At 45.9% G+C, this 26,063-nt stretch overlaps 1 protein-coding gene across 2 annotated transcripts in view; it reads left to right on the forward strand.

The window, feature by feature from the left end:
- impdh2 (IMP (inosine 5'-monophosphate) dehydrogenase 2) overlaps nucleotides 1-26,063 on the forward strand; it is a 46,702-nt gene that overhangs the window by 17,326 nt on the left and 3,313 nt on the right. Inside the window, exons 8-11 of one of the 2 annotated variants that reach the window (XM_063068295.1) lie at nucleotides 58-148; nucleotides 726-821; nucleotides 9,100-9,171; nucleotides 19,948-20,091. In XM_063068295.1, coding sequence (XP_062924365.1) covers nucleotides 58-148; nucleotides 726-821; nucleotides 9,100-9,171; nucleotides 19,948-20,091 — 403 coding nt within the window. The remainder of the gene's footprint in view (nucleotides 1-57; nucleotides 149-725; nucleotides 822-9,099; nucleotides 9,172-19,947; nucleotides 20,092-26,063) is intronic. The other variant, XM_063068296.1, reaches the window with a different exon arrangement.

A 26,063-nucleotide genomic window follows, 5' to 3' on the forward strand; every position in this document is an offset into this window, starting at 1 on the left:
AGGGAAAAGAATCGATCGTGTTGGAGTCACTGTACCTCCTCCCTTTGTTTGCTGCAGGATTCCTCGCAGGGAAACTCCATTTTCCAGATCCACATGATCCAACACATTAAGGAAAAGTATCCGGACTTGCAGGTTATTGGCGGGAATGGTGAGTGAACACAGTGTCCGGGTGTTGGCAGCGTTCTGAAAGAATCCCCACAGAAACCCATGGTTCTGTGTCCATGATCCACATGCGGCTCGGTGCTGACATGTGGGTTCCCGCAGTCTGTTGCGCTGTTGATGTGTGTCTCGTCTGCCCTGTCTTCCCCCGACCACCTGCCTGCCTCACTTCCCACACCTCCCACAGTGTGGTCACGTTTTCCCTGACCGTCCTGGTTTTATCCCCCCCCCGGTACACAGTGGTTATGTACAGCTGGTTTTCCCTGACCGTTCTGGTTTTATCCCCCCCCCCCCCGTACACAGTGGTTATGTACAGGTAGCTGGTTTTCCCTGACCGTTCTGGTTTTATCCCCCCCCCCCCCCCGTACACAGTGGTTATGTACAGCTGGTTTTCCCTGACTGTTCTGGTTTTATCCCCCCCCCCGTACACAGTGGTTATGTACAGGTAGCTGGTTTTCCCTGACCGTTCTGGTTTTATTCCCCCCCCCCGTACACAGTGGTTATGTACAGGTAGCTGGTGTTCCCTGACCGTTCTGGTTTTATTCCCCCCCCCCCCCCATACACAGTGGTGACGGCAGCGCAGGCGAAGAACCTGATCGATGCGGGGGTGGACGCTCTGCGAGTGGGGATGGGCAGCGGCTCTATCTGCATCACACAAGAAGGTAGGGCCTGAATTCCTGAGCACTGGGGTTTCTATGTGGGATATTCTGCTTTCCGTCTCCCTCACGTCTGACCCTCGATGGCACTTTATTCCTGGCTCCCTGAACTCTGGCCCCTCACTGCCCCTTCCCTTCATCCGTGGCACTGCTTGTTCCCTGGTCAGTTACTTTTGCCCCCTCTCGCTCTGTGGAACAAACAGCATAAGAACAGGCCATTTAGCCCAATGTGACTCTGCTGACCAGGATGCTGAATTAAACTGAATTCCTTCTGCCTGAACAGGGTCCCTGTCCCTCCTTTACCTGCATCTGTCTAATGGCTTCTGAACTACCATTGTCATATCTGTCTGCACCACTACCCCTGGCAGCACCCACCACTCTGTGTGTGATGAAAGACAGAAATCTCACTGCCTCTCACTCTGTCGGGCATTGGGTGTGTGGGATCAGTAATTGTTCTGTGAAGACGACTAGCCCACCTTCAGTGGAACTCTCACCCCTCCTCTGCTTCGCAGCTGCCCTGCACCCTTGGGGTTACACAAACGAGGGGTTGAGTTTCCGCTTCCTATGCAGTGCCTGATAAAGGTACAGGGTAAAAGAGCCACACCAGTGGCTGTGTGCAGGGTCCAGAGGAGGTATTTTGACAGTCGGGGTTAATGACTGTCAGTGCCATTAGACCGTACAACATTGCAGCAGAATCAGGCCATTCAGCCCATCGAGTCTGCTCTGCCATTCCATCATGACTGAATTATTATCCTACTTAACCACATTGTGCTGCCTTCTCCCCGTAACCTATGACTCTCTGACAAATGAAGAAAGTATCAATCTGTGTTTTAAATATACTCAAAGATTTGGTCTCCACAGCCGTCTATGCCAATGAATTCCACAGACTCACCACCCTCCGGCTAAAAAAAAATTCCTCCTCAGCTCTGTTCTAAATGGCCGGCCCTTTTCTCTGAGGCTGTGCACTGTGGTCCTAGACTCCCTGACTATAGGAAACATCCTCTCTAGGTCAGTGACCTGTTTGCTGCTGGTGCAGGAGATGCTGAGCAGCGAGTTGGGGTGGCATGGCACAGTGAAAAGGCAGAGCGAGGGTGGGGAGCATGATACACCAGTTTTACAATATTGGGATTCAGGGACCGGTGTAGAGATACGAGAGTGTGGGGGTTGTGGGGGGAGCATGATACACCAGTTTTACAATATTGGGATTCAGGGACCGGTGTAGAGATACGGGAGTGTGGGGTTTGGCGGGGGAGTGGTATGATACACCAGTTTTACAATATTGGGATTCAGGGACCGGTGTAGAGATACGAGAGTGTGGGGGTTGCGGGGAGTGGTATGATACACCAGTTTTACAATATTGGGATTCAGGGACCGGTGTAGAGATACGGGAGTGTGGGGGTTGTGGGGGGAGCATGATACACCAGTTTTACAATATTGGGATTCAGGGACCGGTGTAGAGATACGAGAGTGTGGGGGTTGCGGGGAGTGGTATGATACACCAGTTTTACAATATTGGGATTCAGGGACCGGTGTAGAGATACGGGAGTGTGGGGGTTGCGGGGAGTGGTATGATACACCAGTTTTACAATATTGGGATTCAGGGACCGGTGTAGAGATACGGGAGTGTGGGGGTTGGGGGGGGAGTGGTGTGATACACCAGTTTTACAATATTGGGGTCCAGGGACCGGTGTAGAGATACGGGAGTGTGGGGGTTGGGGGGGAGCATGATACACCAGTTTTACAATATTGGGATTCAGGGACCGGTGTAGAGATACGGGAGTGTGGGGGTTGTGGGGGGAGTGGTATGATACACCAGTTTTACAATATTGGGATTCAGGGACCGGTGTAGAGATACGGGAGTGTGGGGGTTGGGGGGGGAGTGGTATGATACACCAGTTTTACAATATTGGGGTCCAGGGACCGGTGTAGAGATACGGGAGTGTGGGGGTTGGGGGGGGGGAGCATTATACACCAGTTTTACAATATTGGGATTCAGGGACCGGTGTAGAGATACGGGAGTGTGGGGGTTGTGGGGGGAGTGGTATGATACACCAGTTTTACAATATTGGGATTCAGGGACCGGTGTAGAGATACGGGAGTGTGGGGGTTGTGGGGGGAGTGGTATGATACACCAGTTTTACAATATTGGGGTCCAGGGACCGGTGTAGAGATACGGGAGTGTGGGGGTTGCGGGGAGTGGTATGATACACCAGTTTTACAATATTGGGATTCAGGGACCGGTGTAGAGATACAGGAGTGTGGGGTTTGGCGGGGGAGTGGTATGATACACCAGTTTTACAATATTGGGATTCAGGGACCGGTGTAGAGATACGGGAGTGTGGGGGTTGCGGGGAGTGGTATGATACACCAGTTTTACAATATTGGGATTCAGGGACCGGTGTAGAGATACGGGAGTGTGGGGGTTGGGGGGGGAGTGGTATGATACACCAGTTTTACAATATTGAGGTCCAGGGACCGGTGTAGAGATACGGGAGTGTGGGGGTTGGGGGGGGAGCATGATACACCAGTTTTACAATATTGGGATTCAGGGACCGGTGTAGAGATACGGGAGTGTGGGGGTTGTGGGGGGAGTGGTATGATACACCAGTTTTACAATATTGGGATTCAGGGACCGGTGTAGAGATACGGGAGTGTGGGGGTTGCGGGGAGTGGTATGATACACCAGTTTTACAATATTGGGATTCAGGGACCGGTGTAGAGATACGGGAGTGTGGGGGTTGGGGGGTGAGTGGTATGATACACCAGTTTTACAATATTGGGGTTCAGGGACCGGTGTAGAGATACGGGAGTGTGGGGGTTGTGGGGGGAGCATGATACACCAGTTTTACAATATTGGGATTCAGGGACCGGTGTAGATATACGGGAGTGTGGGGGTTGTGGGGGGAGTGGTATGATACACCAGTTTTACAATATTGGGATTCAGGGACCGGTGTAGAGATACGGGAGTGTGGGGGTTGTGGGGGGAGCATGATACACCAGTTTTACAATATTGGGATTCAGGGACCGGTGTAGAGATACGGGAGTGTGGGGTTTGGCGGGGGAGTGGTATGATACACCAGTTTTACAATATTGGGATTCAGGGACCGGTGTAGAGATACGGGAGTGTGGGGGTTGCGGGGAGTGGTATGATACACCAGTTTTACAATATTGGGATTCAGGGACCGGTGTAGAGATACGGGAGTGTGGGGGTTGCGGGGAGTGGTATGATACACCAGTTTTACAATATTGGGATTCAGGGACCGGTGTAGAGATACGGGAGTGTGGGGGTTGTGGGGGGAGCATGATACACCAGTTTTACAATATTGGGATTCAGGGACCGGTGTAGAGATACGAGAGTGTGGGGGTTGCGGGGAGTGGTATGATACACCAGTTTTACAATATTGGGATTCAGGGACCGGTGTAGAGATACGGGAGTGTGGGGGTTGCGGGGAGTGGTATGATACACCAGTTTTACAATATTGGGATTCAGGGACCGGTGTAGAGATACGGGAGTGTGGGGGTTGGGGGGGGAGTGGTGTGATACACCAGTTTTACAATATTGGGGTCCAGGGACCGGTGTAGAGATACGGGAGTGTGGGGGTTGGGGGGGGAGCATGATACACCAGTTTTACAATATTGGGATTCAGGGACCGGTGTAGAGATACGGGAGTGTGGGGGTTGTGGGGGGAGTGGTATGATACACCAGTTTTACAATATTGGGATTCAGGGACCGGTGTAGAGATACGGGAGTGTGGGGGTTGGGGGGGGAGTGGTATGATACACCAGTTTTACAATATTGGGGTCCAGGGACCGGTGTAGAGATACGGGAGTGTGGGGGTTGGGGGGGGGGAGCATGATACACCAGTTTTACAATATTGGGATTCAGGGACCGGTGTAGAGATACGGGAGTGTGGGGGTTGTGGGGGGAGTGGTATGATACACCAGTTTTACAATATTGGGATTCAGGGACCGGTGTAGAGATACGGGAGTGTGGGGGTTGTGGGGGGAGTGGTATGATACACCAGTTTTACAATATTGGGGTCCAGGGACCGGTGTAGAGATACGGGAGTGTGGGGGTTGCGGGGAGTGGTATGATACACCAGTTTTACAATATTGGGATTCAGGGACCGGTGTAGAGATACAGGAGTGTGGGGTTTGGCGGGGGAGTGGTATGATACACCAGTTTTACAATATTGGGATTCAGGGACCGGTGTAGAGATACGGGAGTGTGGGGGTTGCGGGGAGTGGTATGATACACCAGTTTTACAATATTGGGATTCAGGGACCGGTGTAGAGATACGGGAGTGTGGGGGTTGGGGGGGGAGTGGTATGATACACCAGTTTTACAATATTGAGGTCCAGGGACCGGTGTAGAGATACGGGAGTGTGGGGGTTGGGGGGGGAGCATGATACACCAGTTTTACAATATTGGGATTCAGGGACCGGTGTAGAGATACGGGAGTGTGGGGGTTGTGGGGGGAGTGGTATGATACACCAGTTTTACAATATTGGGATTCAGGGACCGGTGTAGAGATACGGGAGTGTGGGGGTTGCGGGGAGTGGTATGATACACCAGTTTTACAATATTGGGATTCAGGGACCGGTGTAGAGATACGGGAGTGTGGGGGTTGGGGGGTGAGTGGTATGATACACCAGTTTTACAATATTGGGGTTCAGGGACCGGTGTAGAGATACGGGAGTGTGGGGGTTGTGGGGGGAGCATGATACACCAGTTTTACAATATTGGGATTCAGGGACCGGTGTAGATATACGGGAGTGTGGGGGTTGTGGGGGGAGTGGTATGATACACCAGTTTTACAATATTGGGATTCAGGGACCGGTGTAGAGATACGGGAGTGTGGGGGTTGTGGGGGGAGCATGATACACCAGTTTTACAATATTGGGATTCAGGGACCGGTGTAGAGATACGGGAGTGTGGGGGTTGCGGGGAGTGGTATGATACACCAGTTTTACAATATTGGGATTCAGGGACCGGTGTAGAGATACGGGAGTGTGGGGGTTGCGGGGAGTGGTATGATACACCAGTTTTACAATATTGGGATTCAGGGACCGGTGTAGAGATACGGGAGTGTGGGGGTTGTGGGGGGAGTGGTATGATACACCAGTTTTACAATATTGGGATTCAGGGACCGGTGTAGAGATACGGGAGTGTGGGGGTTGTGGGGGGAGTGGTATGATACACCAGTTTTACAATATTGGGATTCAGGGACCGGTGTAGAGATACGGGAGTGTGGGGGTTGCGGGGAGTGGTATGATACACCAGTTTTACAATATTGGGATTCAGGGACCGGTGTAGAGATACGGGAGTGTGGGGGTTGCGGGGAGTGGTATGATACACCAGTTTTACAATATTGGGATTCAGGGACCGGTGTAGAGATACGGGAGTGTGGGGGTTGTGGGGGGAGCATGATACACCAGTTTTACAATATTGGGATTCAGGGACCGGTGTAGAGATACGAGAGTGTGGGGGTTGCGGGGAGTGGTATGATACACCAGTTTTACAATATTGGGATTCAGGGACCGGTGTAGAGATACGGGAGTGTGGGGGTTGCGGGGAGTGGTATGATACACCAGTTTTACAATATTGGGATTCAGGGACCGGTGTAGAGATACGGGAGTGTGGGGGTTGGGGGGGGAGTGGTGTGATACACCAGTTTTACAATATTGGGGTCCAGGGACCGGTGTAGAGATACGGGAGTGTGGGGGTTGGGGGGGAGCATGATACACCAGTTTTACAATATTGGGATTCAGGGACCGGTGTAGAGATACGGGAGTGTGGGGGTTGTGGGGGGAGTGGTATGATACACCAGTTTTACAATATTGGGATTCAGGGACCGGTGTAGAGATACGGGAGTGTGGGGGTTGGGGGGGGAGTGGTATGATACACCAGTTTTACAATATTGGGGTCCAGGGACCGGTGTAGAGATACGGGAGTGTGGGGGTTGGGGGGGGAGCATGATACACCAGTTTTACAATATTGGGATTCAGGGACCGGTGTAGAGATACGGGAGTGTGGGGGTTGTGGGGGGAGTGGTATGATACACCAGTTTTACAATATTGGGATTCAGGGACCGGTGTAGAGATACGGGAGTGTGGGGGTTGTGGGGGGAGTGGTATGATACACCAGTTTTACAATATTGGGGTCCAGGGACCGGTGTAGAGATACGGGAGTGTGGGGGTTGCGGGGAGTGGTATGATACACCAGTTTTACAATATTGGGATTCAGGGACCGGTGTAGAGATACAGGAGTGTGGGGTTTGGCGGGGGAGTGGTATGATACACCAGTTTTACAATATTGGGATTCAGGGACCGGTGTAGAGATACGGGAGTGTGGGGGTTGCGGGGAGTGGTATGATACACCAGTTTTACAATATTGGGATTCAGGGACCGGTGTAGAGATACGGGAGTGTGGGGGTTGGGGGGGGAGTGGTATGATACACCAGTTTTACAATATTGAGGTCCAGGGACCGGTGTAGAGATACGGGAGTGTGGGGGTTGGGGGGGAGCATGATACACCAGTTTTACAATATTGGGATTCAGGGACCGGTGTAGAGATACGGGAGTGTGGGGGTTGTGGGGGGAGTGGTATGATACACCAGTTTTACAATATTGGGATTCAGGGACCGGTGTAGAGATACGGGAGTGTGGGGGTTGCGGGGAGTGGTATGATACACCAGTTTTACAATATTGGGATTCAGGGACCGGTGTAGAGATACGGGAGTGTGGGGGTTGGGGGGTGAGTGGTATGATACACCAGTTTTACAATATTGGGGTTCAGGGACCGGTGTAGAGATACGGGAGTGTGGGGGTTGTGGGGGGAGCATGATACACCAGTTTTACAATATTGGGATTCAGGGACCGGTGTAGATATACGGGAGTGTGGGGGTTGTGGGGGGAGTGGTATGATACACCAGTTTTACAATATTGGGATTCAGGGACCGGTGTAGAGATACGGGAGTGTGGGGGTTGTGGGGGGAGCATGATACACCAGTTTTACAATATTGGGATTCAGGGACCGGTGTAGAGATACGGGAGTGTGGGGGTTGCGGGGAGTGGTATGATACACCAGTTTTACAATATTGGGATTCAGGGACCGGTGTAGAGATACGGGAGTGTGGGGGTTGCGGGGAGTGGTATGATACACCAGTTTTACAATATTGGGATTCAGGGACCGGTGTAGAGATACGGGAGTGTGGGGGTTGTGGGGGGAGTGGTATGATACACCAGTTTTACAATATTGGGATTCAGGGACCGGTGTAGAGATACGGGAGTGTGGGGGTTGTGGGGGGAGTGGTATGATACACCAGTTTTACAATATTGGGATTCAGGGACCGGTGTAGAGATACGGGAGTGTGGGGGTTGCGGGGAGTGGTATGATACACCAGTTTTACAATATTGGGATTCAGGGACCGGTGTAGAGATACGGGAGTGTGGGGGTTGCGGGGAGTGGTATGATACACCAGTTTTACAATATTGGGATTCAGGGACCGGTGTAGAGATACGGGAGTGTGGGGGTTGCGGGGAGTGGTATGATACACCAGTTTTACAATATTGGGATTCAGGGACCGGTGTAGAGATACGGGAGTGTGGGGGTTGCGGGGAGTGGTATGATACACCAGTTTTACAATATTGGGATTCAGGGACCGGTGTAGAGATACGGGAGTGTGGGGTTTGGCGGGGGAGTGGTATGATACACCAGTTTTACAATATTGGGATTCAGGGACCGGTGTAGAGATACGGGAGGGTGGGAGGGTGGGTGGTGGGGAATGGTCACAGGTGCAGGAATCTGAAGCAAGACACAGTCAGCTGGGTAGGGGACGGTGGGGGGTTGGGGTCAGGGGCGTGAGAGGGGCGCTTGGCCCAGAGTTTAGAAGGACGAGGGGAGACACGAGTGGACAGTCTGGGTCTGAGAAATGTTCCAACTGCTTGGGGCAAATGGCGCGGAGATGGGTCTGGTCTCTGAGTCTGGGAATATTTATCCCAAGAAGCTGATTGTGGGCCATTAGTGGGGGTGAGGGAGAGTTGCTAATGGAGGATGTGGGAGTGGGAAGGGTACATTATGTTGGTGACCATGTCAGTGAGGGTGGTGGGGGCAGTGGGATAATGGACCTGGGAAGGTGGGGGAGTGGTGCCTGTGGGTTAGATGTGACCTCCGGTCAATCTGGTGATGGGTCTGCTCTCGCCTCCATCTCTCCTCTCCTCTCCGCACTCGCTGTAACAGCCGCCCTCTCTTCTCTCTTTCTCTCTCCACACTCCGATTCAGCTGCACCCAAGATTCCTCCAGACATAAAGTCTCTCAGCCCCAAACTCCCATCGACTGTGTCGGGCTCCTTTAGTAAGTGTTTCTTCGGGTGCTGGGCCGTGACTGTCTTCTGTTTGCTCCCCTCCCCGCTGCACCCAACCCCAGCACTGGCTCCCTGTCCTGTGTGGCTGCACGTCACTAACCCAGTGCCTGCAACACCAGCCTGTGTCTGACTGCGAGTGAGATGAAGTCTGTGAAGAAACACAACGGGTAGTGAGGAGGATTGATGAATGGACAAGTCTGAAGGTGACAGCACGGGGTCACGAGATGATGGGAAGGCGTCCATGTCCTACAAAGGCAGAGCAGGGAGGTTCTGATGAACCTTTGCTGAAGTCGTAGCTGGGATACCACGTGTAGTTCGACAACATAGAACAGTACAGCACAGGAACAAGCCCTTCGGCCCACAATGTTGAGCCAAATTTGTAATCAGTTGGCCAACTGAACTAATCCCTTCTGCCTGTACAATGTCCATATCCTTTCATTTCCCTCACAATCTGTCTCTTCAGTGTCTAATGTATCTGCTTCAAACTGCACGTTCCACACACCCACCACTCTGTTTTTTTAAAAAAAACTTGCTCCTCACATCTCCTTTGCCCTCAAAGTTGAAAGTAAATTTATTATGGAAGTACACATATGTCACCATAAACAGCCCTGAGATTCATTTTCTTGTGGGTATTCTCAGTTAGTCCAAGAAACACAACAGAATCAATGAAAGACTGCACACAATGGGACAGACAGCCAACGTACAGACAGCAAACTATGCAAATACAAAAGACAAAAAAAAACTAAGCAATAAGTATCAAGACCATGATATGTAGAGTACTCTAAAGTGAGCCCATAGGATGTGTTAATAGGTTGAGTAAAGTTATCCACTCTGGTTCGAGAGCCTGATGGTTGAGGGGTAATAACTGTTCCTAAACCTGGTGGTGTGAATCCCAAAGCTCCTGTACCCCCTTCCTGATGACAGCAGCAAGAAGGCATCATGACCTGGGTGGTGATGGATACTGCTTTCCAGTGACAGTGCTCCTTGTAGATGTGCTTAATGGTGGGAAGGCTTTACCCGTGATAGACTGGGCTGTAGGGTTTCAGTGTTTCCATACCAGGCTGTGATGCAGCCCATCAGTATACCCTCCACCACACATCTATAGAGGCTTGTCAGAGTTTCAGATGTCACACCAAGTCTTCGCAAACTCCTGAGAAAGTAGAAGCGCGGCCGTGCTTCATAATTGTACTTGCCTGCTGGGCCCAGAACAGGTCCTCGGAAATGATAACACCGAAGAATTTAAAGTCTTCATCTCTGATCCCCTGATGAGGACTGGCTGACAGACCTCTGGAAGTCAATAATCAGCTCCTGTCTTGTTGACACTGAGTAAGAAGTTGCTGTGGCACCACTCAGCCAGATTTTCAGTCTGTCTTCATCACCACCTTTGATTCAGCCAACGGCATCAGCAAACTTATTAAATATGGCAATGGAGCTGAGCTGAGCCACACAGTCATAGGTATAAAGTGAGTAGAGCAGGGGCTAAGCACACAGCCCTGTGGTGTTCCTGTGCTGATGGTGATTGTGGAGGAAATGTTGTTGCCAATCCAAACTAACTGGTTTCTTCAAGTGAGGAAATCGAGGATCTAATTGCACAAGGAGGTATTGAGACCAAAGTCTTGAAGCTTACTGATTAGTTTTGAGGGGACAGTAGTATTGAATGCCGAGCTGTAGTCGATAAAGAGCATCTTCACTGTCCAGATGTTTCAGGGCTGAGTGAAGAGCCAGTAAAATGGCTTCTGCTGTTGACTTCTGATCCAGTAGGCAAATTGGAGCAGCAGGAGTTCCTCACAGCGAATGTTAGTGCTGCTGGATGATAGTAATTGAGGTCTGCTTGAAGCAGCTGCATATTCAGACTGCCTGAGCGAGAGGTTAACCATCTCAGTGAACACTCCAGTCAGTTACCAGCACAGGTCTTTAGTACTCGGCCAGGTTCCCCATCTGGGCCGGATATTTTCTGTGGGTTCATCCTCCTGAAGGATGCTCTCATGTTAGTTTCAGAGACTAAAATCGCAGGGTCATTGGGGGCAGTGGGAGTTCGTGAAGGTTCCCCTGTGATTTGACACCTTAAATGCAAGCCCTCTGGTATTATACCCTGGGGGAGAAAAGGTATTGTCTACCTCTTCTATCTATGCCTCTCATAACCTTAGAAACTTCCCCTCAGCCTCTGTCGCTCCAGAGAGAACAGCCCAAGTTTGTCCAAGCTCTCGTTATAGCTCACGCTCTTCAATCCAGGCGGCACCCTGGTATCATGTGATCTTCCTCAGAATGTTACTGGGGATGGAGTGTGTCAGTTATGTGGAAAGACTGGATAGGCTGGGGCTGTTTTCCACGGAGTGAACAAAGTTGAGGGGTGGCTTCATAGAGGTTTATAAATTCACAAGGGGTGGAGGTAGGTGCATTGTCAGGTTTTTTTTAGTAAGGTGGTGAATCAATAAGGAGTGGAGATTTAAGGTGAGAGGAGGAAGATTTAAAGGCTTCCTGATGATTGGGGTGGGGTCTATGGACCGAGCTGCCAGAGGAAGTGGGAGAGTTGGTGCAGCTGTTACGCTTGGAAGATCTGAAAGGTTAGAGAAGACAAGTGGTCAGCATCAGAAATTGTGCCGATGGGCCTGTCTTTGTGCTGTGTTTGACTCTGTAAGCGACATATACAGAGTGGGTGATGAGAAATGCTTCTCCACTGCAGGTGTGTATAAACCTAGAGGTCATAGGGTGTCGGAATCTGGATAGCACTTCCTGAGGGTACCGTGGGGGCAGAGACTCACATCATTTATCTGCACGAGGACTTATTACCCAGCTGGAGACACATACAGACTGAATGATGCTCCTTCAGATTTGTCTGGATGGTCAGTGTGTACACGATGGGCCGAAGGGCCTGTTCCTTAGGCACGGATTATTGGACATTGATGCCCAGCGAGTGTGTGAAGTGAATGAAACTTCTGTTTTCATCTAAATGTCCTTTTCTTTGCTCTTATCTGAGATGCACTGGGGTGTGTGGAGGGATCTTCACTTTATATCTGACGCCAGGAGAGCTTTGATCAGTGGCCAGTCCGGATGTTGGAAGTTTTGAGAGGGTGGGACTTCAATCAGGTCCACTACCTGAGTACAAAAGGTAGCAGCAGGATCAGTACAGCGAATAAGAGCTTTGACCAGCAGCCATCCGGAGCTTAGGATTGTTTAGCAAAGAGCAAATTAAACGAAGGTAGCGGCGTGCAGCCCCCTTGTCTGAGTGGGCAGGATCAGAGTGGTGATCTTGAGGTATTAGCTGTTCGAGGCTTCAGTCAGAGAAAGCAAAGAAAAGAAAAGCTCTAGGTTAAGTTTTTTTTCCCTTCCCTTCTATATATCTGCTCAGTTAGGGCAGCAGAGATGCCAGGCAGGATAGTTAAATGCTCTTCTTGTGGATGTGGGAAGGCAGGGAGACCTCCTGTGGCCCTGCCAACTACAAGATGTGCCTCCAGCTGCACATTAAGGAACTGGAACTGGATGAACTGGATCATTTCGCAGGCCGAAGGGACATGTAGAGAGGTGCAGGGCACAGAAGACAGACAGTCTGGCAGGGGAAAGGGATTAAGGAGCCAGTGCAGAGTAGCCCTGTGGCCAGCAGGTATATCACTTTGGATACTGTCTGGAGGCGGTGTGGGGGTGGGAATTGACCTAACAATGGAAAGCCACTGTGGTTGGGTCTCTGCCTCTATGCCTCAGACGGGAGGGAAGGAGAAAGGGCACGTTGCACGCTGTGGTGACGGGGATTCGTTAAGGGAATGGATAGGGGGTTCTGTGGGTTGGAACAAGATTCTGGGGATATCTCTGATCGAGTTCTCAGCATTCTTAAGTGGGAAAGTGAACAGTGAAAAGCCGTGGTCCATGTAGGTAGAACGAGTGACGAGGTCCTGCATAGGGAGTTAAGTGCTAAGTTACAGGGCAGGACCTCCAGGGTTGTGATTTCAGGATTGCTAACCGTGCCACATGCTAGTGAGCCAGAACGAGGAAGATTATACAGTTTAATACGTGGCTAAGGAGTTGGTGCCGGAGGGAGGACATAAAGATTTTTGGATCATTGGGCTCCTTTTCATTGGGACCTGTACGGAAGGGACGGTTTGCAGCTGAACTGGAGGGGGACTAATATCCTAGCAGGAAGGTTTGTTAATGCTGCACGGTGCAGTTTAGAGTTGCAGGGGGACGGGAACCAGAATGGCAGAACAGTTAGTGGAGAAGTTGGAAGTTTGGTTGATCTCTGAGCTTGGCAGAATTTCGGCTCCAATCGAGAAGCCGTCATCGGTGCACGGTGAAGGTGTTGACTCCTCCGGGGTCTGAATGGATATGGTTCAAAACACTGAACGGTTTAGCAGTAGAGGTTTCTAATTGGCTAGCTTTGAGGGAGGTCTGCTGGGAGTGCTTGCTTCGCTGTACAGACTCTGAGAATATTGGTGATGTCTTTTCTATGTACGGGTTCATATACTGGATCTGTGTCGATGTGTTTGTTGGCGAACCCTCCCGCAGGGATCCATGCTTCGAGAAATTCTCGTTCTTTTCTTGTTCTTGCTTGAGTCAAGACTCTGGCTGTCATTTAGTTGAATTGGTGACTTTCTTCGTTTTCATGAGCTGATGCTAGCAAGAGTGGGTCATGCCTTCTGCTCGCTGACGCTCGTATAGCCTGGTTGACAACATAGTACTTGTTGTGTTGCAGTCACTACACTGCAGATAACATTTGTTCTATTAGTGACACTTTGTTGTGCCTTGAGTTTTGCTGAGTTCCTCCTCGAAGCTGCAGTGAGCAACTGTGATGTTTTGCTGTCATTTCTGAGACGCTTTTTATGTACGGCAATACAATTCATTTATTCATCGTTCGTGTAGTTTGTATATTTAGGTTTCTGACTTTGAAGCACCTTCGGACGAAGCTTCGTGGATATCCGTTCTGTTGAAAGGTCTTGAGGAGGCACTTTTCTTCCAGTTTTCTGTCTGGTGTTGCAATGGGACTCAATCATAAGACCATAAGGCACAGGAGCAGAAATAGGCCATTTGGCCCATCGAGTCTGCTCCGCCATTCAATCATGGCTGATCCTTTCTTTCCCCCTCCTCAGCCCCAGTTCCCGGCCTTCTCCCCGTAACCTTTGATGCCATGTCCAATCAAGAACCCCTCAATCTCTGCCTTAAATACACCCAATGACCAGGCCTCCACAGCTGCATGTGGTAACAATTTCCACAAATTCACCACCCTCTGGCTAAAGAAATTTCCCACATCTTTGTTAAAAGTGGGCGTCCCTTTACTATGAGGCTATGCCACATCCTCGGTCTCGGCCTTTCAACATTTGAAAGGTTTCAGTGAGATCCCCCCTCATCTTTCTAAATTCCAGTGAGTACCGACCCAGAGCTATCAAACATTCCTCGTATGATAACCCTTTCATTCCCGGAATCATCCTTGTGAACCTCCTCTGAGCCCTCTCCAACGTCAGCACATTTTCTTAGATGGGCTTGTGCACAATACTCAAGGTAAGGCCCCACCAGTGCCTTATAAAATCTCTACATCATGTCCCTGTTCTTGTATTCTAGTCCTCTTGAAATGAATGCTAACATTGCATTTGCCTTCTTCACTACCAATCCTACCTGCAAGTTAACCTTTAGCATGTTCTGCACGAGAATTCCCAAGTCCCTTTGCCTCACAGATGTTTGGATTTTCTCCCTGTTTAGAAAATAGTCTGCACATTTATTTCTACTGGCAAAAATAGGAAAACAGATTATTATCTGAATGGTGGCCGATTAGGAAAAGGGGAGGTGCAACGAGACCTGGGTGTCATTATACACCAGTCATTGAAAGTGGGCATGCAGGTACAGCAGGCGGTGAAAAAGGCGAATGGTATGCTGGCATTTATAGCGAGAGGATTCGAGTACAGGAGCAGGGAGGTACTACTGCAGTTGTACAAGGCCTTGGTGAGACCACACCTGGAGTATTGTGTGCAGTTTTGGTCCCCTAATCTGAGGAAAGACATCTTTGCCATAGAGGGAGTACAAAGAAGGTTCACCAGATTGATTCCTGGGATGGCAGGTCTTTCATATGAAGAAAGACTGGATGAACTGGGCTTGTACTCGTTGGAATTTAGAAGATTGAGGGGGGATCTGATTGAAACGTATAAGATCCTAAAGGGATTGGACAGGCTAGATGCGGGAAGATTGTTCCCAATGTTGGGGAGGTCCAGAACGAGGGGTCACAGTTTGAGGATAGAGGGGAAGCCTTTTAGGACCGAGATTAGGAAAAACTTCTTCACACAGAGAGTGGTGAATCTGTGGAATTCTCTGCCACAGCAAACTGTTGAGGCCAGTTCATTAGCTATGTTTAAAAGGAAGTTAGATATGGCCCTTGTGGCTACAGGGGTCAGGGGGTATGGAGGGAAGGCTGGGTTCTGAGTTGGATGATCAGCCATGATCATAATAAATGGCGGTGCAGGCTCGAAGGGCCGAATGGCCTACTCCTGCACCTATTTTCTATGTTTCTATGTTTCTACTACCAAAGTGCATAAACATGCATTTTTCAACATTGTATTTCATTTGCCACTTTCTTGTCTATTGTCCTAATCTGGCCAAGTCCTTCTGCATCCTACCCATATCCTCAGCACTACCTGCCCCTTCCACCAATCTTTGTATCATCTGTAAACTTGGCAACAAAGCATCTATTCCATCATCTGAATCATTGATATACAGCATAAAAAGAAGTGGTCCCAACACCAGTCCCTGCGGAACCACTAGTCACCGGCAGCCAACCAGAAAGGGATCCCTTTATTCTCATTCACTGCCTCCTACCAATCAGCCAATGCTCTAACCATGCCATTAACTTTCCTGTAATACCATGGGCTCTTAATTTGGTAAGCAGCCTCGTGTGGCACCTTGTCAAAGGCCTTCTGAAAATCCAAATATACAACATCCATTGCACCCCTTTCATTTTTCCTACTTGTAATCTCTTCAAAGAATTACAACAGATTTGCCAGGCAAAATTTTCCCATTAGGAACCCATGCTGACTTTGTCCTATCTTGTCCTGTGCCACCAAGTACTCCATCACCTCATCCTTAACAATTGGCTCTTAACACCTTTCCAACCACTGAGGTCAGGCTAACTGGTCTATAATTTCCTTTCTGCTGCCTTCCTTCTTTCTTAAAGAGTGGAGTGACATTTGCAATTTTCCAGTCCTCTGGCACCATGCCCGAGTCCATTGATTTTTGAATCAATGGTAGAAAATTGCTACCATCATAATCTGTAACACTACCTCTTTCAGAACCTTAGGGTGCAGTTCGTCTGCTCCGGGTGACTTGTGTACTTTTAGGTCTTTCAGCTTTTTGAGCACCTTCTCCCTTGTAACAGTAACTGCACCCACTTCCCTTCCCTCACACCCTTCAGGATCTGGCACATTGCTAGCATCTCCCACAGTGAAGACTGATGCAAAATACTCATTTACTTATTCAGCCATCTCCTTGTCCACCGTTATTATTCCTCCTGCTCATTTTCTGGTGGTCCTATGTCCACTCTCATTTCTCTTTTATTTTTTACATACTTGAAAAAGCTTTTAATATCCACTTTAATGTTGTTTGCTAGCTTGCTTTTAAATTTCATCTTTTCCCTCCTAATGATTCTTCTAGTTGCTCCCTTCAAAGGTTTTTAAAAGCTTTCCAATCCTGTGTCTTCCCACTAAATTTCACTTTGTTGCATGCTCTCTTTTTTAGTTTTACATTAGCTTTGACTTCCCTTGTCAGCCACGGTTGTATTATTTTGCCATTTGAGTATTTCTTTGTTTTTGGAATACACATGCCCTGCACCTTCCTCATTTTTCCCAGAAGCTCACGCCATTGCTGCCCTGCTGTCATCCCTGCCAGCATCTCCTCCCAGTTTACTTTTGTCAACTCCTCTCCCAGACCACTGTAATTTCTTTCATTCTACTGTAATACTGCTACAGACTTTACTTTCTCCCTATCAAATTTCAAGTTGAACTCAATCATATTGTGATCACTGGTTCTTAAGGTTCTTTTACCCTAAGCTTCCTATACAACATGTAACCTTGGACATTCAGCTCCCAGCTATAACCATCCTTCAGCCACGATTCAGTGATGGCCACAACATCATACCTGACAATCTGTAATAGTGTAACAAGATCATCCACCTTATCTCTTGTACTCCATGCATTGAGATGTAACACTTGAGTGCTGTATTTGCTATCTTTTTTGATTCTGCATCCTTAATGCACTGATACTCACCCTGCTGGCTGCAATTTTGTCTTAATCATCTGCCTGCCCTTCCTGACAGTCTGACTGTACCACATCTTTGCTTTTTTACCATCGCTCCTATCCTGAGTCCCTTCACTCCGGTTCCCACCCCCGCCAAATTAGTTTAAACCCTCTCCAACAGCTCTAACAAACCTGCCCACGAGAACATTAGCCCCCCCTCGGGTTCAGGTACAACCTGACACTTTTGAACAGGTCATACCTCCTACAGAAGAGATCCCAGTGATCCAAGAACCTGAAGCCCTGCCCCCTGCACCAGCTTCTTCCAGCAGACCCATCAGACTGACACAACTGTATTTCTGTGCTGTATTGACTGTCCTATTGTACATACTATTTATTACAAATTACTGTAAATTGCACATTTAGACAGATTACTCCTCCTGTATGTGAAGGATGTAGGAAATAAAGTCCATTCAATGGAATCTGCCAAATCACCCTGCTTTCACCCTCACTGGCAGCAATCCAGAAATTACAACCCTCGCTTTTCTCTCAGATTTCTGTCTAGCTCTCTAAATTCATTTTTTTTTTTGGGACATCTTTGCTTTTCCTTCCTGTGTCATTAACTAATCCTCTTGTCAATTTGTGGAGGCAGATGTTGGTAAGGCTTCAGACAAAGTCGAATCAAAAGGTTGAGCATGGTGTGACTAGTGTGCTGAGCTGCCTGTATTTCAATGGAACAGATATTGTAGGAAGGGTGGATGATAGTGCTGAAGATGAGGAAGCTGGTTTACAAACAGAGGCAATGTGTAGTGAGGAGAGATGTTGATCGGGCAAAATTGCAGTCAACAGGATGAGTTCCTACGTAAAGCTGGACAGAATCTAGAAGGGTGAATACAGGACTGAAGGTGTTGTATTTGGATGTGTGCAGCATATGGAATAAGGTAGATGAATTTGCTGCACAGTTACAGATGGGCAGGTATGATGTAGGCATCACTGAATCATGGCTGGAAGAAGTTTAGAGCTGGGAGCTTAATGTCCAAGGATACACATTGTATCTAAAGGACAGGCAGGAAGACAGAAGGGGTGGCGTTGCTCTGTTGGTTTAAAAAATTGAAATTAAATCACTAGAAAGAGGTGACATAGGGTTGGAAGGTGTTAAATCGTTGTGGATAGAGTTAAGGAACTGCAAAGGTAAAAACGCCCTGATGTTGTAGAAGACCCCCAAACAGTAGTAAGGATGTGGCCTTCAAAAAACAAAGGCATCCGTTAGTCTTGTGAGACCATGGATCTGTGCCTGGAAAGTCTTCACTCTCCAGGGCACAGGCCTTGTATGGAAGACCAGCAGTTGCCCACGCTGTAAGTCTCCCCTCTCCACAACACCGATGTTGTCCAAGGGAAGGGCATTAGGACCCATACAGCTTGGCCCCAGTATCGTCGCAGAGCAATGTGTGATTAAGTGCCTTGCTCAAGGACACAACGTGCTGCCTTGGCTGGGGCTCGAACTCTCGACCTTCAGATCGTTAGTCGAATGTCTTAACCATTTGGCCACGTGCCCACACTCAAAAGACAATGGGAGATAGAAAATGAATGCCAATAGGGCAGTGTTACAATAGTCATGGGGGACTTCAATATGCAGGTAGATTGGTATTAGATTCCAGGAGGGGAGTTGCTAGAGTGTACTCTGCACTGACTGACTGCTGGCCGGCGTGCCAAATGCCTCCTTCACTGTGACTCCAGGAGGGCCCTCAGTGCTGAGGAGACCCGGGAGAGGCTGGCTCTCTCCTTGGGGGGGGGGGGGGCGGGATGACTGAGGGATAGTGTCGACTGCAGAAATGTCCTTCCCGTATCGATAAATAAAACTAGAGGGTATAGTGCAGGGTTGGGGAGCCCAGAAGTAGAGGGGCCAGATACAAGACAAGAGTGGAGAGATTTAAAAGGGACCTGGGAGGGAACTTGTTTACACAGAGGATAGTGTAATGAACTGTCGGAGAAAGTAGACTGCATCGTTTAAGAGGTATTTGAATAGGAAGGTGGAGGGCAGGGGCTTGTCCAGTTCTGGGTCAGATGGGCCGAAGTGTCTGTTCTCATGCTGTTTGTGTTAAGTTCCTGTCCCTTGACCCAGTTTACCTGGCAGGGTTTGTCTTACAACAGCCAGTTGTGCGAGGAAGTTTCTCTCCTGCCGACCCATCAGTCAATATGTGGGAGGAAACCGGTGAAACCCAGTGGTCAGAGGGAGAACACAGAAGCATACAGCAGTACAGGCCCTTCGGCCCATTATGTTATACTACTCCAAGATACATCTACCTTGCCCTGCATTTTTCTATCATCCAAGTGCCTATCTAAGAATTTCTTAAATGCCCTTAATGCATCTGCCTCTCCCACCACCCCTGGCAGAGTGTTCCACATCTCTGTGCTTTTTAAAAAAAACCTACCTCTTGACATCTCCCCCATACTTTCCTTCAAACACCTTCACGTTTGCCCCTTCGTATCAGCCATTATCTCTGGCTGTCCAAGTGATCTATCGTCACGCACACCTCTGACAATCTTCTCTCCCTTCCCCTCAGTGCTGGCAGTCGGGAGGCCGCAGGCTACAGCGGTGTACAAGGTGGCCGAGTACGCCCGGCGTTTTGGGGTGCCTGTCATCGCCGATGGAGGGATCCAAACAGTGGGACACATTGTCAAGGCTCTGGCGCTGGGAGCGTCCACAGGTAGGTTAGAGGCAGAACCGGGGGATGTGGCGGATGGAGGTGGCGGGTACAGAGGGAGGGTCACATTGAGGGACGGACGAAATTGTGTGAGCTCTTAGAAAAAGTTGTTTTATTTAGGAATTATATCCTGAAGAATGGTTCAGGAGAGAGATGTTTCAGCTTTGGCAGAGAACTGCAGCAGTTTTATTCTTGGAGGAAAGAGCTAAGGCCATTTGTGTAGAGCACCACACCCCTCTATCTGGGCTCTACCTAAGCTCCTCTGTGGAGTCTTGGCTAGCAAACTGGCAGGACTCGAGACGAAAGTCTCTGCCCAACTGGGTTGCCAGTCAGGTCTACTTCGCACAGTCTGATACCAGGGGGTGTTGGTCATCACCCATGCTTTGTTACCGGCCACTGTATCGTCACCATGACCCAGAGGAAGTTGGTGGACAACTTCTGTGGCAACGGGAGGCGTGGGGTTCTCTGCGGTCCTGAGTCTTCCAATTGCAGAGGGCGGTCAGTCACTGCCTGCAGGAGGGTACGCGGCTTCCCACGGCGAACGGCAGCCATTCTGCTATGCAGGAGTTTGCACGTTTTTATTAGAAGCTACTGTGTGTCTGGGGGGTGCTCCTGGGCCTGTGAGGAGAAGGGCTTGTACTGCAGAGGAGGATGTTTCCCATCCTGTCATGGTGGCTGTGAGGTTTGCTTTGGCTCTGGCCACACTGATGGTGCTTGTGGTACGTACCTAAACCCCAAGATCTCCTTCGGAAGCCAGTCCCACACAGCATGAGGTGTGATACCCATCATGCCGTTCCACAACCTACCCAAATGGATCCTGTAGGGCTGCTCTTGCACACTTTTCACTTCATTGCCTTGCCTGCCATCGTGACAATCGTAGCAGACTATCTTACCTTCAGGCGCTGAGCGAGACCCCCAGTGAAAGTCTCTGTAAGCAGGTGCCTTGCTCCTGTCCACTGGTGACCTGGGCTGGAAGGTGTTGCCATGCACAGGTTTTTTTTTGTAATATAATTTTTATTGAGTTTTCAAAAAGAATACATGAAAAGATAAAGATAAAATCTACCCTCCCCCTTCCCCTTAACCCTCCCCCCCCCCATATATAGTCCTACCTAAAAAGAAAGAAAAGAGAAAAAAAAAGAGCCGCCTGGGTATTGGAAGGTTTCCACATGCTCCATGGGATTCAAAATAAATTTGGTATAATTATTCGTTACTTTCCCCAAGGGACCAAGATCTTTATCGGAGCACTCAAATATGCCATCCTATCTTTTGTAAATAAGGGCGCCAAATATTAAAAAATGTTACATATTTATCTCTTAAATTATAAGTAATTTTTTCGAGTGGAATAGAACTAGCCATTTCATTGTTCCAACGATTCATACTTAAATACGAATCAGATTTCCAAGTAACAGCTATAGTCTTCTTAGCTACTGCCAATGCAATTTTTATAAATTCTTTCTGATATTTATTCAGTTTAAGTTTTGGCTTTATCCCTTCAATATCACCTAATAGAAATAATACAGGGTTATGTGGAAGTTGAGTTCCAGTAATTTGTTCCAATAAGACTCTTAAATTTATCCAAAAGGGTCGAATTTTAAAACAAGACCAAGTAGAATGTAAAAAAGTACCAATTTCTTGATTACACTGAAAGCATTTATCGGATAGATTTGAATTTAATCTATTTATTTTTTGTGGTGTAATATATAATTGGTCTAAAAAATTATATTGTACTAATCTAAGTCAAACATTTATTGTATTTGTCATACTGTCAAGACAGAGTCTTGACCAATTTGTTTCATCAATATTAATATTCAGATCTGTTTCCCATTTTTGTTTTGACTTATGGGTTCCTTGTTTAATTGTCTGTTCTTGAATCAAATTATACATACAAGAAATAAATTTTTTAATTTTCCCTTTTCGAATTAAAATTTCAATTTCATTAGGTTTTGGCAAAAACATTGTTTGGCCCAGCTTACCTTTTAAGTAAGCCCTTAATTGAAGGTAACAAAGAAAGTATTATTTGATATTTTATATTTATCCTTTAATTGTTCAAATGACATCAATATACCGCGTTCATAACAATCTCCTATAAATTTAATCCCTTTTTGGTACCAATTATATAGAAGTTGATTGTCCATTGTAAAAGGAATAAGTCTGTTTTGAAACAAAGGTCTCCTTGCTAATAAAGATTTCTGTATTTCATTATCAACATTTATCTTATTCCATAGATCAATCAAATGTATTAATATAGGAGATTCTTTCTTTTCCCGTATCCATTTAGATTCCCATTTATATATAAAATCTTCAGGTCTATTTTCTCCTATCTTGTCTAATTCTATTTTAATCCATGCTGGTTTTCGATCATCGAAGAAAGATGCAATAAATCTAAGTTGATTTGCTTTATAATAGTTTTTAAAGTTTGGAAGTTGTAACCCTCCTTACCCAAATTTACATGTCAATTTTTCCAATGATATTCTTAACATTTTACCTTTCCAAAGAAATTTTCTCACACATTTATTTAACTCTTGAAAAATTTCTGTGGCAATTGTATTGGTAATGTTTGAAACAAATACTGTAATCTAGGAAATGTATTCATTTTTACAACATTGACTCTGCCTACTAATGTTATTGGTAGTATCATCCATTTGTCAAAATCTTCTTGAATTTTTTTCAATAGTGGTAAATAATTAAATGTATATAAATTCTTTACATCATTAACCGGCCATCTAAATTGGGTTACTAATCGACATTGACTATAGTCTCCTTTAGTAAGATGTAAAATTTCACTTTTATCCCAATTTATTTTGTAACCTGATACCTTCCCATATTCATCCAATCTAGAAGATAATTTATGTAACGAATGTTGTGGGTTTATTAAGTAGATCAAAACATCATCGGCAAAAAGATTAATTTTATATTCCTCCTGATTAACTCTAAAAGCCATAATATCTGGATCAATTCTGATTAGTTTTGCTAATGGCTCTATCGCCAGTACAAATAAAGCAGGTGATAATGGACAACCTTGTCTAGTTGACCTTTTTAACTGGAATGGTGTTGAAATTTGAGAGTTTGTCACTACTTTAGCCTTAGGGTTAGAATTTAAAGTTTTAATCCAATTTATAAAAGATGTTCCTAACCCATATTTTTCTAATACTTTAAATAAAAAATCCCATTCTAATCTATCAAATGCTTTTTCTGCATCCAAGGCTACTACTATACTCTTCTCCTCCCGTTTTTGTGCCAAATGAATTCTACTGAGTAGCCGAGTTACATTATCTACCAATTGTCTATTTTTAATAAATCCTGTTTGATCCATATGTATTAATTTTGGTAAATATTTAGATAATCTATTCGATAAAATTTTTGCTATTATTTTATAATCCGTATTCAATAAAGAAATAGGCTTGTATGATGTTGGTTTCATAGGGTCTCTGTCTTTTATTGGCAATACTATTACAATCGCTGTTGAAAAAGATTCTGGGAGTTAGTGTTTTTTCTGCTTGACGTATTAGTTCCATAAAGAGAGGAAATAATAAATCTTTAAATTTTTTATAAAATTCAGGTGGAAAACCATCTTCTCCTGGAGATTTATTACTTTGGAGTGATCCTAAAGCTTCTTCAACTTCTTTTAATGTAAAAGGCATATCTAATCCCTTCTGTTCTTCCAAATTCAATTTTGGAAGAGATACTTGTGATAAAAACCTTTCTATCTCATTAACATCATTTTGTGATTCTGATTGATATAATTCAGAATAGAAACTTTTAAAGGTTTCATTTATTTCAAGAGGTTTATAAGATATTTTATTTGCCCTTGTTCGAATTGCATTTATTGTTTTGGAAGCTTGTTCTGTTTTCAACTGCCAGGCAAAAGAATTTTATGTGCTCTCTCACCTAACTCATAATACCTTTGTTTAGATCTTATAATTGCTTTTTCCATTCTATATGTCTGAAGCATATTATATTGTAACTTCTTATTGACAAGTTGCCTTCGTTTTTCTTCTGACATATATCTTTGAGATTCTTTTTCTAATTTTGTAATCTCTTTTTCCAATTGATCTAGTTCTACCATATATTCTTTCTTAATTTTAGACGTATAACTTATTATCTGGCCCCTAAGATATGCTTTCATCGCATCCCATAGTATTAATTTATCATCCACGGAATGAAAATTTGTATCCAAAAAAAAATTGAATCTGCTTTTTCATAAAATCACAAAAATTTTGACGTTTTAATAATGTTGAATTAAATCTCCATCTATAAGCCACTTCTTCCTTATCAGCCATTATTATTGTCATTAATAAAGGAGAATGATCTGATAATATTCTTGCTTTATATTCCATATTTTTCACTCTGTGTTGAATATGCATTGACAATAGAAAAAAATCTATCCTTGAGTAAGTTTTATGTCTATGAGAATAGAACGAATAGTCTCTTTCTTTAGGATTGATTCTTCTCCATATATCAATCAAATTTAAATCTTTCATCAATGATAAAGTTAAATTTACTACCTTCGATTTTATAACAACCTTGGTTGATCTATCTAAGACTGGGTCTAAGCAAAAATTAAAGTCTCCTCCAATTAATATTTTTTCATGTGCATCCGCCAAATTCAAAAAAGCTTCTTATATGAATTTTGCATCATTTTCGTTTGGTGCATAAATATTCGTAAAAGTCCATAGTTCAGAAAAAAGTTGACAATGTATAATCACATATCTCCCTGCAGAATCAGTTATTACATTTTGTATTCTAATTGGTAATGTTTTATTGATCAAAATTGCTACTCCCATCGCTTTTGAATTAAATGAAGCCGCAACAACACTACCCACCCAATCTCTCTTTAGTTTCTGATGTTTTGTTTCTGTTAGGTGCGTTTCCTGTAAAAAAGCTAAATCTATCTTCATTTTTTTAATATGTGTTAAGATTCTTTTTCTTTTCACTGGTCCATTAAGCCCATTAACATTAAAACTCAAAAAATTCAAAAAATTAGTCATTATTCTTAACAAAGTTACTCCAATCTAAAACATTACTTCTCAACTCTCATAGTTCCTTGGGGAATCTCTTTAAACTTCACCATGTTGCTATGTGTTTCCCTCCCAACCCTCCAGGCAAAAAGAAAAAAATAGAAAGGATACAAAAAAAGAAAAAACAAAATACCCCCCCCACTAATGTTGTGAATGAAAGGATACACAACACTACCCCCCTCCATTTTACGGGTCGTGGCTAAAGCCACGCTTGCACACATGATTAGCATAGCAATTGGTCAGTGCTTCTTCCAGCTCCCCCGCAACAAAAAAAAATTTTATATATATATATAGACAAAATTAATGTTACTATTCCCAACTAATATTCCTCCAATTTTAACCTTTCTTACCCCCCTCGTATAATTAATAATATATTTATACATTCATCCACCTTCAAAAATCTAACAAGTCCATTCTTTGACTCAATCTTCATCTTCAATCTATCTCACTCCCCTGGTTTTGTTCTTGTATCTGGTGAATATTCAGAGAATCTCGCACAAACTGCTCCGCTTTCCGGTAATCGTCAAAAAATCTTTTTTCTCCACCAGGCAAAAAAATCTTTAAGGTTGCAGGGTAACGCAATATAAATTGATAACCGTGGTCCCATAGGGTTTTTTTCACTGGATTAAATTTCTTCCTTCTCTTCAAAAGTTCATAACTTATATCAGGGTAGAAAAAAACTTTGTTCCCTTGAATCATCAATGGCCCTTTTCTATCCTTGGCAGCTCGAACAGCTGCCTGTAGAATCCTTTCCTTGTCTTGAAATCTTAAGAATTTTATTAAAATCGATCGTGGATATTGGTCATCTTTTGGTTTTGGTCTTAGAGCTCTATGTGCCCGCTCAATTTCAATTGTTCGAACCTCCTCTTCCATTTGCAAAACTTCCGGGATCCATCTTTGAAAAAATTCTATTGGTTTTTCTCTCCATACCTTCTCTAAGACCAACAATTTTAATAT

This window comes from Mobula hypostoma, chromosome 15 (genome assembly GCF_963921235.1).
Source record: "Mobula hypostoma chromosome 15, sMobHyp1.1, whole genome shotgun sequence".
Taxonomy (NCBI): Eukaryota; Metazoa; Chordata; class Chondrichthyes; order Myliobatiformes; family Myliobatidae; genus Mobula; species Mobula hypostoma.